This window comes from Hyaloscypha bicolor, assembly GCF_002865645.1.
Source record: "Hyaloscypha bicolor E unplaced genomic scaffold K444scaffold_49, whole genome shotgun sequence".
NCBI classification, from domain to species: Eukaryota; Fungi; Ascomycota; class Leotiomycetes; order Helotiales; family Hyaloscyphaceae; genus Hyaloscypha; species Hyaloscypha bicolor.
The window spans coordinates 274,708-294,042 of NW_020194551.1; the positions used below are offsets into that span (position 1 = coordinate 274,708).

The 19,335-nt window shown below is 32.6% G+C and overlaps 3 protein-coding genes across 3 annotated transcripts; all 3 read left to right on the top strand.

Annotated features, from left to right (window-relative positions):
* The first annotated feature begins 10,754 nt into the window (after positions 1-10,754).
* Positions 10,755-11,699, top strand: K444DRAFT_715028 (uncharacterized protein). Its single transcript, XM_024888340.1, has 2 exons — positions 10,755-11,105; positions 11,486-11,699. Exons 1-2 carry the CDS (start codon positions 10,814-10,816, stop codon positions 11,680-11,682), a joined length of 489 nt encoding a protein of 162 aa, XP_024740699.1. The 5' UTR covers positions 10,755-10,813; the 3' UTR covers positions 11,683-11,699.
* A 1,711-nt stretch (positions 11,700-13,410) lies between these two features.
* K444DRAFT_715030 (uncharacterized protein) lies at positions 13,411-13,998 on the top strand (the record flags this gene model as incomplete). Its single annotated transcript, XM_024888341.1, has 1 exon — positions 13,411-13,998. The coding sequence occupies one exon, from the start codon at positions 13,411-13,413 to the stop codon at positions 13,996-13,998; it is 588 nt and encodes a 195-aa protein (XP_024740700.1).
* Positions 13,999-15,422: 1,424 nt separating this feature from the next.
* Positions 15,423-16,011, top strand: K444DRAFT_492116 (uncharacterized protein; the record flags this gene model as incomplete). Its single annotated transcript, XM_024873216.1, has 2 exons — positions 15,423-15,753; positions 15,842-16,011. Coding segments are annotated over 2 exons (501 nt in total), but the record flags the coding sequence as incomplete, so codon positions are not given.
* Positions 16,012-19,335: the final 3,324 nt, after the last annotated feature.

Below are 19,335 nucleotides of genomic sequence, written 5' to 3' on the forward strand. Positions count from 1 at the left end.
ATTAAATAATATATTATATAAGAAATATAAGAAATATAAAAATTAGATTACTTATATTAAAAAAATATTAAAAGATTTATTAAAATATACTTTTATATTTAAATAAAATTAAAGAAATATATTATTTAATATTAATAAATAACTTTTATTAAAATCTTTCTTTATATAATATTTATTAATAATTTTTTTTAAAAAGAAATTAGAATTATAAGTAAGAATTTATTAAAAATAAATAAAAATATTATATAAAATTTAATAAACTTTTATTAGTTTATAATTTATATATTTAAATTAATTTTCTTTAGTTTTTTAAACTTATTTAGTTTTATTTTTATTTAAAATACTTATATAATTAATTTTATTAGACTTATATTATTAAAACTTAAATTCTTTTAATAAATTATAAAAAAGACCTAATTTTATAATAATATTTTAAATTTAAATTTATTAAACTTAACATTTAAAAGAATTAAAATTAAAATAATATTCTTAGCTTATTTATAAGTAATTTTATATATTTATAACCTATTTTCTTTCTTATATAATTTATTAAAAGTTTATAAAAAGTTTATTACTAAGAAAGTATTATTTAGAACTACTCGGGATGAGTTTAGGGCAAAATTATTACTAGCCCCGGAGCTTGCAAAGGGCCGCTAGCAATAATTTTAGTAAAGCGGCCCTAAACTTGTCTTCTCTATATTGTCCTATATTCAGGCCACCCTAAGCGGTTGGCTCACGGGGCTCCGTAAAAAAAACGGGTCACGTGAGGAATACCAGAACTTCCGTATATTACATGCCGTAATCCTAATACCTAGCAAAGCTTAAGGGGAGTTTTACGGATATAAGAGAGAGCTTTATAAGTAAGGGTAAGGCTATAAGGGTTTATATAAGGAAAGGGGAAGCTTTATAAGCTTATAAAATAGCTTAGAAAAAATAATAAATAAAAGAAAAAGCTATAATAAATTATAAAGAAAAAGAAAAAGCTTTATAAATATAAGTAAAGGCTAAAAAAAGCTATAAATAAGAATATAAGTAATAAGTTACTTATAGAGATAAGTAAGACTTAAAATAATATATAAAAAGAAAAAGCTTTATAAGTAAAAGTAAGAGCTATAATAAATAAGGCTTAAAAAAGCCTATAAGAAAAGAAAAGAGCTTTATATATATAAATAAAGCTATAAGAATTTATTTAAAAAAAAGAGAATTTTATATATAAATAAAAAAAAGCTATAATAATTTATAAAGAAAAATAAAAAGCTTTATAAATATAAAAGAAAAGAAAGAATTAAAAAAGTTTTATAAGTATAATATTATTTCTTTTATAATTAAAAAGAGTTTTTATATAATTTATATTAGATATAAATAATTTAATTTAATTTAATTTAATATATTAAATATGAGTTTATAAATATAAGTTCTTATATATAATTAATAATTTAAATAAATTAAAGAAATTATTTTAAGTTTAAAGTTAAAGAATTTATAAAATTAATTATTTAAAAATATAATATAATATAAAAAAGAGTTTTATAAATTAAATTAATAAAAAAAAGTTTATTATAAATTAAATAAATAATATATAATATAAGAAATATATAATTTAAATTATTTATTAAATTAAGAAATATATTTTTAATATTTTAATTTAAAAAGAATTTTAAAAATAGTTTATATTTTTAATATATTTAATAATATTTTTTTATTAAAAAAAGCTCTTTTAATTAAAGTCTTTTAAAACTATTATATAAAAATTATATTTAATATTTAAAGACTTTTTTTAAAATAAATTTATATTAAAGAAAACTTATATTAAAGAAAACTTATATTAAAGAAACTTATATTAAGAAAATATTATTAACTTTTAATAATAATTTATTTTAAAAACTTATAAATAATTTTATTATATAATATAATAGCTTTTATTTTTAAAAAATATTAAAAGATTTATTAAAATATACTTTTATATTTAAAGAAAAGTAAAGAAAAATATTATTTAATATTAATAAATTACTTTTATTAGAAAGTTTCTTTATATAATACTTATTAATAAAAGAATTTAGAATTAAAAATAAGAATTTATTAAAATAAGTAAAAATATTATATAAAGCTTAATAAACTTTTATTATTTTATAATTTATATATATTTAAATTAATTTTTATTTTTATTTAAAATATTTATATTATTAAGATTTAATAATTATAAATTTTAATATATAAGATATTTTTTATATATTTTATAATAATATAAAATAAGCTTATATATTATATAATATTTTAAATTTAGATTTATTATAATCTTTATTCTATTAAATTTAATATTTAAAAAAATTATATTAATATTATATATTTAATTAAAATATAAATTAAAAAAATATAAGAGAAAAGAAAAAAATATTATTATTTCTTATTATAATAAAAAGGCTTTTTATAAATTTTAATTAAGTTTTTTATATAGTTAATATTAGAAATAAAAAATAAAAAATAAAATAAAATAAATATATAAGTTTATAAATATAAGTTTTTATATATATAAATAACTAAAATATATAATTAATAATTTTAATAATTTAAAGAACTTATATTAAATTTAAAGTTTAAGAATTTATATTAAATTTAAAGTTTAAGAATTTATAAAATTATTTATTTAAAAATATAATATAATATAAAAAGAGTTTTATAAATTAAATTAATAAAAGAAAGTTTATTATAACTTAATAAAGTAATATAAGAAATTAAATTCTTTTATTAAAAGTAAATTATATTAAGTTAAATTTTATTAATTTATAAAAATATTATTTAATTATATAATAAATATTGAAATCCTTATTAAAATCCTTATTAAAATAATTCTTAAAATAAATAATATATCTTTAAATATTTTTATTTAAAAAATATTTTAAAAGTAATTTATATTTTTAATATTTTTAATAATATAAAGTCTTTTATATATATAGAATTTTTATTTTATATTTAAAGACTTTTTTTTAAAATAAACTTATATAAATATTAAAAGATTTATTAAAATATATTATTTATATTTAATATTAATAAATTACTTTTAAAAAGAAATAAAAAATAAAAATATTATATAAAGCTTAATAAACTTTTACTTTTTTTATAAATAATTTATATATTTTAAATTAATATTCTTTAATTTTTTAAAACTTATTTAAAATACTTATATTATTAAAATTTAATAATAATTATATATATATTAATTTTAAATCTTAGTTATTAAAATATAAATTAGGAGAATAGTTTTAGCTTATTTTTAAATAATTTTATATATTTATAACCTATTTTCTTTCTTATATAATTTATTAAAAGTTTATAAAAAGTTTATAACTAAGAAAGTATTATTTAAAGCTACTCGGAACAAGTTTAGGGCAAAATTATTACTGGCTCTGGAGCTTATATAGGGCCGCCAGTAATAATTTTAGTAGAGCGGCCCTAAACTCGTTTATATAATACTATTATATGGTCGGACCACCCAGTTAAAAAAACTGGTCACGTGAGGAACACCAAAACTTGAGCCCAAGCCCCCTATATATTACTCGCTCCAGGAATACTAGAGCTTTCTACTACTCCCTATATATCCCTCGGCCTTTTATTTAGCCTATAATTATATAAATATGAATTTTTCCCTATTATACTTTTATACCAGTTATAGATAATACTTTCCATATAATAGATTTCTCCTAAATCTTAAGAGAAATTCATATAAGATATATTTATAATATAAGGTCTCTTTATTCTCGTATATCCGGACTTATATACTTGGTTATTAACCTTTTTTAGGCCAAACGGGCTATAAGGCGCCTTCCTTTTATAGATATTAATCCGAATATTTTTTAATAAATATATATTAGACCTATATAGCCTCTTATAAATAAGGATAATTCTCGGCCTCAAAAACGGATTTATTAAACCTATAATAAGCTAGATATGGCCTATAGCTAGCTAGTAGAGGCTACTTTATTATTACTATTACTATTACTTTTTTCTTTTCTTTCTTTTCCTCTTGTTTTATTTATTAGCTTTTATTTATAATTCCGGGATTAGCCTACTTATAATCTTGGTCTAATAAATATTAAGTATAAGAATTATAGTATAAAATACTAGATATTAGAGGCAATTATAGGTATAAATCAGAAATTTGAGCTCTATTATAAGAAAGGAAATATAGTAGTAAATAAGTTATAAGTACCTCTATTCTTTTTATAGGCGCTTTTTAAAGGAAATAATTTATAAGCCTATAGCTTTTATTAAAATATAAGAGTATATAATTCTATATTTGCTTTTATATTTATAAGCTATACTAAAGATATATATACTAACCTTTTTTATAGTTTTTACTACTTTTAGATTTATAGAAAACTATTTTATTACTAGAGACCTTTAAAGCCAGGCTTATAATAAGTTCTGGCCTTTATCTAGTTATTTTTTTATAATCTAGACTATATAACTAATCTCTAATTACGGTATTACTTATAACTTAATTAAGCTATTTTCTATAGCCTTTATAAGATACTTATAAATTATAGTAATCTTTTTATATAAATCTATAAAATAGTCCGGAAGTAATTAGCTAGCTAAATGGGTTACTTTCAGATTTTTTTTAGCTTATAAATATACCTAATTTTCTAGTCTAAGGCAGATTATTACTATAAGAACCTTTTTATAATTACGGAACTAGCAGGAATTCTCTCAGACAAGTTTATAGATAAGAATTAATATAATATTCTTTTTATAGTCTATAAGTCTAGCTATTAAGGTCTATAACTTTACTAGATAGCTATTATTTATATAGTATATATATTACTTTATTATATATTTCTCTTTTTATATAGTAAATATAAATAGTATTATAGAATAACCTTATAAAATACTTATTATATTTATTAATAAATCTATTTAGAATAATAGCCCTTTTACTAGTTTTATTTATATATTTATAATTATAAGATATTATTTTTCTTTTATATTTACTAGCTCTTTTAGTAATATATTATAGATACTTTTATTATTTATAAGACTATATCTCTTAATTAGCTCTATTTATATTAAGATAAGATTCGTATAAATATATATAATAGTTTAATAAATACTTTTATTTATAAGAATATTTTAGTAACTAATCTAGATTAGTAGTTTATTTTTCTATTTTTTTTTATAAATAAAAATTAATTTATATAATAGTTTTTTCAAGATTTAATAGCTATTATTTATTATTTTAGAAAGCCTATTTTTTTATTACCTTTATAACTAATTCGTAATAGCCAGAAATTATCTAGAAGCTATATAGCTTATAACCTATAGACTAGCCAGATCTAATTACTTATATATTTTAACTTAAGATTTAAGAGCTTTTTATAGATTTTAAAAATAGCCTTTTTAGACTATATATAGGCTATATTTATATAATTAAATACTAGAAGTAAGGGCTTCTATATTTATACTTACTTTTATTCTTATAAGTATTTATAAAGTTTAATATACCTAAGTATATAAATAAGGTTATATATACTAAGCTATTAGATCCGTTATAGGATCCTATAAATAAGCTTCTGGCCTTAGTTATAAATAATATATCTTATAGTTCATATAAAGAGAATTATATATAGGCCCTATATATAGTTTATAAAAAAGTTTATAGCCTATTAGTATATTCTAAGAAATTCCTAAAAGCTTTTATAGATTATATTATAATCTATAAAAATAGCTATCCTAAATACTATTACTAGAATAATAAATAGATATTTATAATCTATAAATCCGGTACTTGAGATTAGTAAGTTATTTATAATAATTACTAGATTATTTTATATAACTCGTATTTTTTTTAGAAATTCTATTTATATATTAATATAAAAATATATATCTTAATTTAAATAATTAAGTATATTTATAAATATATATATAAAGAAGTAAATTATATAATAGTTATAATTATAGCTATAGATAACGAGATTACCTAATATATATATATCTATTATATAAGTTTATATAAAGCTATTTAGTAGCTATTCGAATTTCCTATATATTAGGAATTCTTTCTTATTTAGTATTTTATAGTTTATTTTAAAAGAAAGTAAATAATCTATTTTCCGAATAATATTTCTCTTATAGCTCTAGCTATAAAGATTATAAATACTCGTTTAACCTTAATAGCTTTCTTTAAATATAATACTATATATAAAAATAGCTAATAGTACTTATATTTAAAGTTTCTGGCCTATTTTATATAGATTTTAAAAACTTATATATAAAAATACTACTAGTAAAGTAATAATAACCGAATTAGCTATATATATTACTATAGTCCTGTTTTAGGTAAGTAGTACTATTTATAGCTCTTATTTATAGTTATTTATAGCCTATAGTTCTTTATAGATCTATATTTAGTTAAGGGTATTTATTATCTAATATATTAGATTACTTATATTACTTATAGTTTAGTAAAAAATAACTAGAAATAATACTAGTATTTTAATAAGGCTATTCTATTTATATCTATAGGTAATTTACAAATATTATTCTTAACTAGCTTCTATTAATAGCTAATTATAAACCTATTAATAATCTGGAACCGGTATAAGTACTATTTCTATAATAATTTCTAGTACTAGTTTACTTATAATAATAATTTCCTATTTTTGCTTTTTAATTTATATTATAATTATAGCCTCTTCTTATTTATATATAGGCTTACGAACTAGTAGTAATTATTTATAGATTATAGGCTCTTGTTTTTTGTCTGAAATTAGACTAGTAAATACTATTTCTTATTTATATTATATATTTTTAAGAACTAGATATTATTTATAATTATAATATAAGCCTAGCTTAATTCTAATTAGTAATTATATTTTATAGAGATTATAATAGCTATTAAATTAGATTTATAAATAGCCTATTTCTATTTATAAGGGCCAGGTAATATAAATAAGATATTTTTATATAAGGTATTTTATTATTACTTTTATAAATAAGAATAAATAGTTCTTTATATAGTATTTATAGATATTATAGCTTTCTTATTACTAAGTAAATATATGTCTTATTTCTAGTTTAAGATTCTAATTAAGCTTTATAAATTATTTATAAGTTCTATTATAAAATAAAATATTCTTAAATAGATCTTCTAGTTTATAGATCTTATTATCTGAAATAAAATACTAATATAATATAAATACTACTTTAAGATTATTTACTAGCTTTTAGTAAATTTATAGTTTATAATAAATAATATTCTTTTTAGAAAAGTATCTATAATTCTTAATAAAGACTTTATCTAGATTCTTTTAGTTATATTATATAATTTATAAGCAGATATTATTATTATATATCTTTAATAATTATTTATTTAGCTATAGCTCAAGTAGCTCTATTTATAAATTAATATATAAGTTTATAAAAACGAGAATAGCTAGAAATTTATTTACTAGATTAGTAAATTACCTAATAACCCAGATTCTAATAAAATAATAATAATTTCGGACTATATAAACTAGCTAGTATTAATTATAAATCTAATTAGCTATATTTATTTCTTAGATCTTTTCTCTTGGGCTACTATAGATTTATTAATTTTCTATAAGTAATATTTCTTAATTATATTAAATATTATAGTTTCGGAGCTTAATACCTATATTCTTAGATATTTACTAGGCTAATTACAGATATACTAATTAGTAAATTCCCTAAATACAAATAAGTTTTCGGGTAATAACTTATATAAACTATTTATAAAGTAATTATAAAGTATTAATTTCTTTTTCTTATTATTATCTTAGCTTATTCTTAAGATTAGAGCTCTGGTATTACTTTTATAAAACCTATATTTATAAGAGGATTTATATAATAGAACCCGGATAATAGTTATAAGCTTATAGGTATATTATATTAAAGCCTATTTACTTAGAGGGAATTTTAATAGCTAGTTATAGGTAATTTTATAAATTAAGCTATTTATTATAAATACTAGCCTGAGAATTATTCTTTTCTGGAAATAGTTTCTAATCTATTTATATTTTATAATAATTATTAATAAATTATAAGATTAGTTCTTTTATATTATTAGTTTAGATCTATAAATATTTATATTTACTTATAAGTAGTTTTATATAGGGATTTCCTATATATTATTTATAAAAGGCTTAAGTATTTTTCTATTATATAAGAACCTATCTAGAATACTTAATATAATTTATTCTAAAATCTTAGCTAATTTATTTTAGTACTTTATTTCTTACAGGTATCTTATAGATACTAGATAGCCTTATAAATTAGGTTAAGGGATTTAGAGGTCTATAACTATTTATAACTACTTATAAGTATCTATATCTATTTATAAGTAATTTATAATTATTACTTTAAATATTTTAGGGCTTAAATAAACCGAGAATACTATATTATTAGATATTAAAAGTATATATCTTTCTTAAATAATTCTTTATAGGATTTATAACTTCTTATTTTATTTATTTTCTTTCTTTTCTTTTTTCCTTTTTTTCTCCCTTTTCTCTTCTCTTTCCTCTTCCTCCTTTTTTCTTTCTTTCTCCTCTATCTCTAGTACTAAGTAATTTATTTTCTCCTCCTTTTCTAATACCTCTGCCTCCTCTTTATAAAAAGCTACTAGCTCCCTATAGAACTTAGTAAAATAGCATATTCTCTAAGAAGAAGTAAGTAAGTAGTAGTAATAAGAAGTAGCGGGATAGCGGACTATTTATATATTAGTTATAATCCGTAATAATCTATAGCAAATATATATATATAAAGATAATCTACTAGAAGTAATCTAATTACCTATATAATTACCGGGAGCGACCTAGTAAAGCGGATATGGGTTAGTAATAATAGAGACAGGAGCTAGAGCTAGAGCTAGAGCTAGAGAGAGAGAGAGAATAGTAGTAGTACCTATAAGTACCTATTAGGTTAGTTACGGTCTATAAAAGATTAATAAACAGATATAAAAAGCACTTATAGAAAGAATAATAGGTATTCTTACTACTATAATAGTAATTAGTATAGCTTTCTCTAAACTAACTAGCCATAATTATATATACTATTTATATATCCGACCCGCTAATATAATATATATATCTGGCGGTATAAACTTAACTAATGAATTAGCCAAGCTCAGCCTCCAGGTTAGTAGGCCGGGCGGGATTAGTAGTACGGCCGAGCCGCAAAACAGGTACCCGTAGCGGAGCCAGTAAAGAGAGTGCCGTTATGGTGTGGGTTGGGCGGGCGGGCAGGCAAGGCAGGGCAGGCAGGGCAGGTGCTGGTGCTGGTGCTGCTGCTGCTGCTGGTGCTGGTGCTACTGCTGCTAGTACTGCTGCTGTTGCTGCTGCTGGTACTGGTGGTGGTGGTGGTGGTGGTGGTGGTGCTAAAGCTGGAGCTGCAGCTGGGGCTGGTGCTGGTGCTGCTGAAGTAGCGGGAGCAGATGGGAGAGAAGACATTCTACGGACCGTAAGGAGCGTTATAGGCCAGGGGCAGGCCCGTAGCGGGTATAGGATTGACTTACGTATGTATATGTGTATTTATTAAAGGAAAGAAGCTTTGGAATTCGAAATTAAAACCTACCTTATTTAGCTTACCTGGAAAATTTTTAGCCTTTAAAAGGTGAATTTTCAAAGTGAATTTAAAGTCAGTAAAGCTAATATCCCTTAAATAAGTACCTGAGGCATCTAATTAATCTCGAATCGAGATCAGGGCAAAATTAAAGACTGGCCCCGAAGCTTGCATAGGGCCGCCAGGCTTTAATTTTAGCGAAGCGGCCCAGATCTCGTAATCATACACCAAAGTCCAAAAACTTGTTGGGAGAATGCCTCAATTTGCCAAATAGATGTAGATATTGTGGGCTTACTCTTTAGATCCTTCTGGCAACATGGTTCATTTCACGGCTTCGTGAATGGACGTCACGGAAAAGGGAACCCATCCACAGCCCCTCCTTTCTTTTTCCTTCTCACCTACTCTTACTTGCAGTGTGGCTTTCCGTGTAACCCCACCATAGTCTGGTGGATGACGAACACTGTTACACAGAAGCGAAACCTAGGTAGAGCAGCAGCCCACATGCAACAGCCTCATCCCCACTTATTTCAAGCGACCCCCTTTGCTTTTCGAAATATCAAAAAGTCTGATCAAACAAATCAATACCTTCTCTTGAGAACGGCAGGATTCCAAACCTCTCGCTATGGGATGTGATCCCAGAAATTGTACTGGTTGGCCAGATAATTGTCCACCTGCGCAGCCAGACCCTGACATCGGTGGAATAGGGGTACGATTTCTCCTCGCAAACGAAATCTCATTCTTTCCTAAAATCAGGATCGAATAGCTAAAATCTCTTCAGGTCATCCTATCCTTTATTCTGACTTCAGCGATAACTCTTGTAGCGTCTGTCACTGTGCACAACTTGAGACCTAAATCTTACGAGAAGGATTTGTACCCACCACCGAATCTAAGTGCACACAAGACCTTGGATATTCTCATCTCAAGGAGCGTTCGAAATGCCCAACTTCATTCCCCAGTCTCAACGCCTGACAACTCGCAAGCTAAAACTCGGAAACAGAAATGGATCAACATCCTTGACCAGCTCATACTAAGTCTCAGCGATCAACAGTTTGCAACAAGCATTGCTATCCTAGTCACGACCTCCATCCGGCAATGCAAGATTTCCAACTACCATCTCAACGTCGTATCTGACATAGCGTGGTTCTCAACAATCACCCATCTTCTGTCTATGGTAGTGCTCAGAGTCCACTGGATACAGGATACGCGAAGAAGAGTATTGCATATACGGCTTTTCTTGATGATCTGCGTGGTCACCATGCTGGCCTTTACCATTACATGGTCACCACAATATGAGCCAAAAGGCGGGGCAGGAGCGTGCCCCGCGCATTGTGCCTTTTCAAATTCCGACGTCAGTACACTTTTCAGCGAATATGGGTTCCCAATTCAGCACACTGCTCTCACCTTCGCTGGCATAGTCCAGTCATTTCTGCTTGCATGGGGGTATTCAACCACAGGGTTCTTTGTTGCCCCTTTCTGGTATAAGTTCTACCGGTTCTGGCTATGGGTCCTTCCTGGTCACGTTTTCAGAGGTTCGAGGATGTGTTGCCTCTGGGTTGTTGATCAAATCTGGAAGCAAGGAAGGCTGCACAACCTTGTTGAAAAGCTTTTCGATGGATTGAAAATCTTCTGGAAAGTTACCTTCTTCCCCCTTCCGAAAACAGTTACCGGCGTTCAAGTAGTATCCTGGTGTTTTGGTCTAGCGTTCCTGATCCTTGATCCTTGGTGAAGCCATGAATCTGTGGCAAACCCTCAAGAGGAAAACCAATGGGGATTCGGACAACTACTTGCAATGATAATAATTGTACTCCCTGTTCTACCGTTGATGGAAATCTGGTCAGGTCAGTTTACCTTCAAATAATTATCATGGCATTTTAGTATATTCCGGGTGTAAGCTAATGACATTCTTTAGGCGTAAACAGCCAGTCCAGGGAAGCGTCCCAGGATACCGATGGGCAGCTGGGGGTTGTGCAACCTTCCCCGGCAATCATGGAGCTACAATTGACATCGTCTGCTGGAAATGGCAACCCTGTAGTCAGTTTACGTGGTGAAGAACCGTTGCCGACAAGCGTACGGGCAGTCTTTAATAGGCCCCAGCCGCCGAGCTAAGATCTCTTGGTATTCCTTCTGGCTACAGTCTCCATCTTGTGTTTTTTTTAGTTGAGACGATACTTAAATTTCATTTTTAGTAGTCCAGCGAAGGCTGAACATTATAAATTTATAATCTCGAAAGTTTAAAGATGGATCTGGGACTTCACTAACACCTTTCATTCCGGGACCGGCAACGCAGCGCCGTAGTCAAGTATCCGAGCCCACTTGGGCTAAGTGGGAAAGATAGTCAAGAGTCAAGACACTCTGGGATTAAATTTCCACTTGGACATTACTTAAGCCAGAACTTAATACTCCAGGAAAGGTGGGGAAAACTAAAACGACCCCCCCCCCCCCCCCGGGGGCCGTTTGGGGGGGGCGATGGCAGAATCGGGGGGGGGGGGTTTTTTTTTGGCTTAGCGCTTGGCGTTTCCCCCACCCCCCAAGTATCGAGTAGGAATATTAATAAATTTTGGAATTTTAATAATGCCTAATTCATTACTTATATATACTTAAGCCTTCCTCTCAAATCAGATTTCGTATTAAGTATCAGGAAGTTTGTATATAAGAGCTCTAGTTTTGAAGCATGGAGAGCCGAGGCAATTATTGCGCATGAGGTACTTAATCGCTAAATTATCAGGCTCTCTTAAGGTCAATACCCCTAATTGACGACACCCCCAAATAATATTACTAATCGACACCCCTAATTGACACCCCAAATCGATACCCCTAATTAAATACCCGGAGAGGAGTTGCTTTATATTTTCCCGTTTTGCAAGTGGTTAAGAAATAAGCATTGCTATATGCCTATAAGACCTTATTTTTTTAATTTTTTTTGACTACTTGCGATATGACCAAATTTGTCTGGAAACAACAACGACGACGACGACGTGCCATTAGAGCAGAGAATCGACCTTATCGATCTTTATTGGGGACAGTCTGACTGTCAATCTGACTGTCTGGAGACGTTTCGTTGGCAGGTTCTTGCTCTTGTATGCGCCGAGCTGAGCGCTCTGTGTGCTAACTACCCTGAAAAGACTCACCGGAGCCTCACTACCCTATTCGCTGAGCTGGACGCCTTCAAGATTCGCTGCTCCACGCTATCAACCTTGGCACAGCCGCAATATCTGCTGAGCCAGCAGTCTGTGCTCACCGACAACAACAGTAATTTTAATCTCAAGCCGTCTCTGGTACTGCTTGACAATACCATTTATACTGCTAACTCGAATTAAAGTGCTTCTCGGGAAATCTTTGGAATTGGTGCAGAAGCTGTTCAAATGTCCTCCCACTGACTCATAAATGGAACTTACCCAGGAACTTCGCTAGCAAACAGAGGCCCGAGGGAATCATGTTTTGTTTTGCCAGGTGAAGGCTCGCAAAAATTACTATTTTAAGCCTTGATCGACAGACTACTGCGATTAGGTTCGGAAGGTTGGCTTTCGATACCACGGTTCCTACGGGGATTGCTCTGTCCCATCCCTTCCGCCTCTAATTCACGTAAGAGTCTATTGGTTATATTATGCTGTCATTGAGGCTGTGTTGTAGTTTTACGTAAGAGCCTATTCGCTATATTTTTGTTGTCATTGACGTTGTGTTACAGTTGCTCTGTTACAGCACAGCCTCAACGTCTGCAGACTAGAATAAATCATAGCCTCGCCTCACCGTAATCTTATAGATGATGGCACCTGCTTCGTCTAGAAATCAAGATAATTCTTCTCGAGATTTTCTTGATTGTGTTGAAAAATCAACATGGAACTTATTGAGATTGACCCACTAACGCGAAAGGCGAGAGGGGCATTGATTCCAGCTCCTCAAATTGCTGAATCCAGAAGCGGCAGTGACAGCATTACACCGATTGGTGGGCTGGGTATTTTCGCATCCCGGGAGCTCCTTTCTCCATTCATCCCAAAAGCTGACCCAGAGCATCCACTTTCTCGGACATTTGGTGTTTGGCACGCAAAACTCAATGTCCTACTGCTTCAGGCATGCATCGTTAGCAGTTTGGTACTCATTCTGAATATCGCTGGAACCATCTTGATGAATGTAAATTCTGGAAACTCCCAAATATTTCATGGGGACTGCCGAATCTCAGCCAAAATTAGCTCCGGTCTTCACGTTTTGATCAACATCCTGTCTACTCTGCTCCTGAACGCATCGAACTTCAGCATGCAGCTCCTCGCAGCACCAAGTCGTGCAGAAGTTGATGCCGCTCATCAAACTCAGAACTGGTTGGATATTGGGGTACCAAGTCTTCGAAACCTCAAGCATATTGCCAAATGTCGGCGGCTTCTATGGTGGACTCTCGTTGTTTTCTCTACGCCGTTACATTTTCTGTAAGCAAAACTTGGGGCACCCTTCTTGGGGAGCCAAACTTATCGGCGCAGGTATAACTCCGCAATTCTATCCACACTTCCGTTAAACAGTTCTACATTATTTGTGGTCACACCTGCCTTCCTTTCCGGCGGCAATATCGATGTCAATTCTACAACAGCCACTGTAACTAGACGCCTGAGCATGGAAGTCAAGGGTGCACTGCAGTTGTCACCCGGGGAAATAGTCAATACAACACTTGGGGCGTCTTGGGGCGTCAATAGTTGGCAGATACAATCCGGGATTAAGAATGCCACATGGATTCACCAGGTTCAAGAGAAGGCGGCGGCAAGTGTATTTTCAAGGCGACTAACCGCAATCGAATGTCTGACGAGTTATCAATCACCGATTGGAGATCATTCCGACGTCATCATGGTATCAACATACGATACTGTCATGAATGTCGACCCAAGAGTTCTCTCCAACAATACTTTCCTGTTTGTGTGGGGAGTGTGGGGATTTGGCGGACCTGGCAACTATTGGGAATGCGGGCCTTCCAACAGCTTTGATTGTAGGAAGCCAGATGTCTGGAAGGCAGATCCCTCTATTGTTCAAGATTGGAACGTATATGGATACAAGTAAATCACATATCACATGCGTGTCAGACGCAGACTGACTGACAAATGTACAAACCAGGATCGATTATTGTTTAAGCAGCGAAATTGATCTCAGCAAAATGTGTAGTGTGGCATTCTCACTTCCAATAATGATAAGTAAGTTTTCGTCGCAGTGTAACTTAGCGGGTCTAACAGCAATCAGTCGTCTGCATAGTCAACGCAGCAAAATGTGCAAGTATCATACTTACAGCAGTATACCTCATTCGGACTGGCCACAAACCCCTGGTTACCATAGGGGATGCTATCGCATCTTACCTCAAGCAACCAGAACCCCAAACGGCGCATATGTGTCTAGTTGCTCGAAACCAACTTTACGAGCCAAGAGCTAGAGGCCAAGTACCGAAGACGTTTTGCTCAAAGATGGAGAGATCCGAGCGAGTTCCGCAAGAATGGTTGCAACCTAGCCCACTAAATTATAAACAGGATTATCAACTTTGGTTCAAAGGAGCCTCACGTCGCAGCTGGATTTTGACAATCTTGAGGTACGTTTCCAGGACTCGTCTCACATGCTTAACTTCCTAGCCCTAACGAAATATAGTTCCCTCCTTCTTCTCTTGGTGGGCCTTGGCTTCCTAGGGTTCACCCTATATGAAACTCGCTTTACTACAGGATCTATAGGCAAGTCAATCAGCTTTGGGTTTGGCTCTGTACATGCAGAAACCCAAGGAAGAATGGGAGCCCTTTGGAACGGTAGTCTTTCAATCACGACTCCCATTAATATACACTGACGCTTCTATTCTAGCACCGTACGCTGTGGCCTTTTTTTGCTATATTCTATTCGCAAACTTTTGGCAATTCATCACATCGACAATCCACTTCCAGTACAACAGCCTGCTAACCACTCTGCTTGCTAATATGGAATGGCAAAACTACGGAATTAACAAAAGATCACTAAGGGTCTCATCACCAGTAGGCCTGCAACGAAGTACCTACTTCATCTCCTTGCCTTGGAGATATGGCATCCCGCAAATGGTGGCGGTATCATTTTTGCACTGGACACTTTCCCAAAGCGTCTTTGCAGTGCCGGTGGAGATGTACAGCAGCGATGGTTCGTTTAGTGGGAGGTTCACTACGATGGGTTATAGCTTTTGGCCAATCTTTACATGTAAGCAAGCATATTTCTAGAGAACCCCACACCAAAGTCTGAAGCTCTAATTATTGCCCGTCAGAGCTGACAATCGCCCTCCACTTAGCCATTATTTCTGGTACCGTGATGATTGCAATACTTGTGGGTTTGGGATTCCGCAGATACAAAGGTGGGATGCCTTTGAGTGCGACTTGTAGTGTTATCATCAGTGCTGCTTGCCACCGCCCGGATGGAGACAAGGAAGCTCACCTATTCCCGGTAAAGTGGGGAGCAGTCTTGCAGCCAATGCCTCAGAATCTTAGCCAAGCACCAAACCCAATATTGGCCACAGATGGTGATGATGCCGTTGCAGTTACTGGTGAAGACAATACCAATAGGGGGGAGCAAAAGGCCGATGAGGTTGTGGTCATGAGAGCTACTAACACTGGCCGCGAGAGACAAGAGAATTGCAATAGCACTTGCGAGGTTCTGGGTCAGGACAAAAGCGACAATAAAGAACTAAGCATTGTCCCCGGACATTGCTGCTTTACGACTTCCCGCAACATCGATATTCCAAAAGCCGGCTTGCTTTATGATTGAGCTTTGGTACATTCATGAATCCATTAGATGAAATTTCAATCAACACCCACTTGACTAATATCAGGGAGTATACGGAGATAACGGCATAAAGAATCGGGAATACAAGGCATTTCAGCACGGTCAAAGCTCTTAGGGCACTATACGCCTAATTTCTGACTTAATTAACTACCAAAACCCCCTATAGCTCCAGGCATTTGCCATAAGCGCATGCTACAAGCCCCTCGCAAGTTCGTGGAAGATTTTCAAGAGTTATAGGTCTATTGGTGGGGTAACTATAGCGCTTAGACGCTAATGAGCCTGCTGACACAAGTCCGTGTTTTTAGTGATGTTTTCAGACATCACAAAACCAAAGTCACCCATTTCACTTCACAATTTCTTTACAAATACAGATTAAAACCTCCTATAATTTAAGCGCACACAGTGAAAAAGGATAGATTAAGCTTAGAAGGCTTTTAAACTTAATTCTGAATATAAAATGCAAGCATCCAAAATAGTTATGGGGCTCGTTTCTCAGCGAAATGCCCTAAAAATACGGACTTATGTCTGCAGGCTCGTAAGCGAGTTGTGGTTATAGGGCCATTTAGCGAACTCACCCCTATAAGTATAGGGGCATGCTTAGAGGGCGATACCCCTTGTAAATGTCTTATAAGCGCAAATTAGGGAGTAAAGCCTAGAGTTATAGGGGACTATAGTGGATAGCAACTATCCTACGAAGATCACGGCATAAAGTGACGGGATTACAGGGCATTTGGACCCTTGGCACCCCTCAGGACACAATTTAGTGGCTTGAGCCCGCTATAAGGCCCTATGGCTCCAGGCCATATGCCCTAAGCAGATCTCAAGAGGCGCTATGAGACATTCGCAAGGTATGAGATGTCCTTAGGAGTAAATAGCGCTGCTGGCAGAGCAACCATAGCGCTTGGATACTAAATAGGTAGTTACTATAGGGCTCTTTAGCGAGATGTTCCTTGTAAGTACAGGGGAGGAGCCCTAAAAAGGTAGGGTACCCCTAGCTCCCACTTTCTAGCGTGCTTTTAGGGCATTGGCCTAGAATTATAGGGTAATTTAGTACCCAAGTGCGCTAAAAAAAAAGATACTGAAGTGCTGTAAAGCACAAATGCCCTGTAATCCCGTCACTTTATGCCGTGATCTTCGTAGTCAAGCCTAATAGTGCTCTGAGAGTCCTAAGTGTCCCCGAATTACTTGGCTCAGGTTCCTTTTTTACTCTTGAACTTCACCTGATTTATCTTTGTGCTTATTTGCTCCCTATATACGTGATTTGTAAGCCTTCTATAATTTTGCATATTCCGCCGTTTGAGATGTGCAGGTTTTGCCTTGAAGAGAAAGAAGACTCCATTTTCCACCCTTAGAATTTCTTCAACTAAGAGTCCCGGATTTGTACTCCTAACTTCTATACCGGATCGCATCTGATCTTGAGTGCTAGCCCGATACCCCTTTCATTACTCTAGACTCTGAGGGTTCTCCTAAGAAATGTAACAGAGAGAGAGCTCGAGAATCCTCCATACCTGGTATTGGTGGAGGAATTGTATAATGTGGGGGGAAAGAGGAGCTATGGATGAAAGTAAGCGAGAGTGAGTATATAAGAGGCTGGAAGACAAACACGTTTATAAGTTAGAGAAAAAGGCGATTTCGTTAGCAATTATATTATGTAAGGCTACCTGTTCCACTTAGCTTGATAACTCTATTGTATGCCGGCAAAAGGTCGCCTGGGTTGCCTGGCATTTCCGTGCTACTGGATCTTAGCTCCGAGATTTAGTTACTTCGATCCGCGCGCTCGAAACCTTGTACTAAATGTTGAGCTGCTAGGGCAGCGGCTTTTGCAAGTCCACGGGCTAGATTTCTGCCGTCTCGATTGGCCGAACGTTATTAAAAAGCAGCAACTAGAAATCTCGCTTCTGAAAACCGAGAACCAAGAACTAATTACGACGCGACCGATCTTGGGGCTTGAGTATCTGGAAAGCGACCGTTCTTGAGTCTGGAGTATATCGAGCGCAAGGAGATAGCCCAATTCTCCTCAGTCTATGGTCGTATGTGGAAGTACATCTTTTATTTTGACCTATATTACTGCCCTCTAAATGGCCTTTTCCCGTTCTTGTCCCTTCATCGGCTGGAACTGGGCTTCCAGCGAACCTTCTTGCAGCTAACCAAGCCTTCGAATTGACATATTTGCCCTAATTTGGTCTGTCCTCCTCCAATCGAGCATTCCTCCTCTGTCTGCGATTTTGGTCACGATTGTGCTCCCTCTTTCAATTGTGCCTTCACCGCTTCAAGAAATTCCTCTCGCGGTAGGGGTTCTGGGGCAATCTTTTCGAATATCGATAGGAGGGCTTTGCGGAAAGGTTCAAATTTAGATCGTTGGTCGCATCGATAGCGTCGATAAGTATGAAGGCCCGAAGTGTAAAGTTCGCGTCGTTGCTAGCATTGTGAAGCATTTCAGGATTGAATGGACAGCCTAGAAGCGATAGCATCCTTTCAATTGTACATCGATAATCAAGGTCGAGCGGATGCTGAGCAGCTTTTGGAGTATCCACAATATAAAGCGGTCGTAGGTGAATCTTAGCAGCCTTTGAGAACACAAGGTCACCCCTCCCGTCGTGAACAAGAATAAGATCTCGCTTTGAGATCAACTTCCGGATTTCATTCCAGAGATCTTCAAGAGCGACATGTCTGGATTGGCAGAAGCAAAATTCTCCTGCTCTTTTCTTGGAATACTTCTCTGGACCTATGCAAAAATGATGGGCTTGTAGCCCTGATCCATGCTGCGTGTCTGCTCTGCTAGACTTCAAATGTCGAGTATCTAATATAGAGAGCCCCTCTTTGTGTTTCCCCCGTTCTATTTTATAAGTTGATCGGGGTGACTTTCAATATCAAGGCCGACTATTAGTAAGTCTTTGACTCTAGAGTCTGGTACGTTTTGTGCGCGTCGAATCTTCGGGCAAGCTTGGTCTAAACCCTCTTGCGATCGGCCAAGGTGAAGGTCGAAAGTGTGGCGAAGCAGGA

Excerpts from the sequence above, each read along its gene's own strand:
- K444DRAFT_715028 (XM_024888340.1), top strand. The coding sequence starts at position 10,814 with ATGATCTGCGTGGTCACCATGCTGGCCTTTACCATTACATGGTCACCA. Across the intron at positions 11,106-11,485 it reads TCCTGGTCACGTTTTCAGAG|GCGTAAACAGCCAGTCCAGG; the intron begins GTTCGAGGATGT and ends GACATTCTTTAG.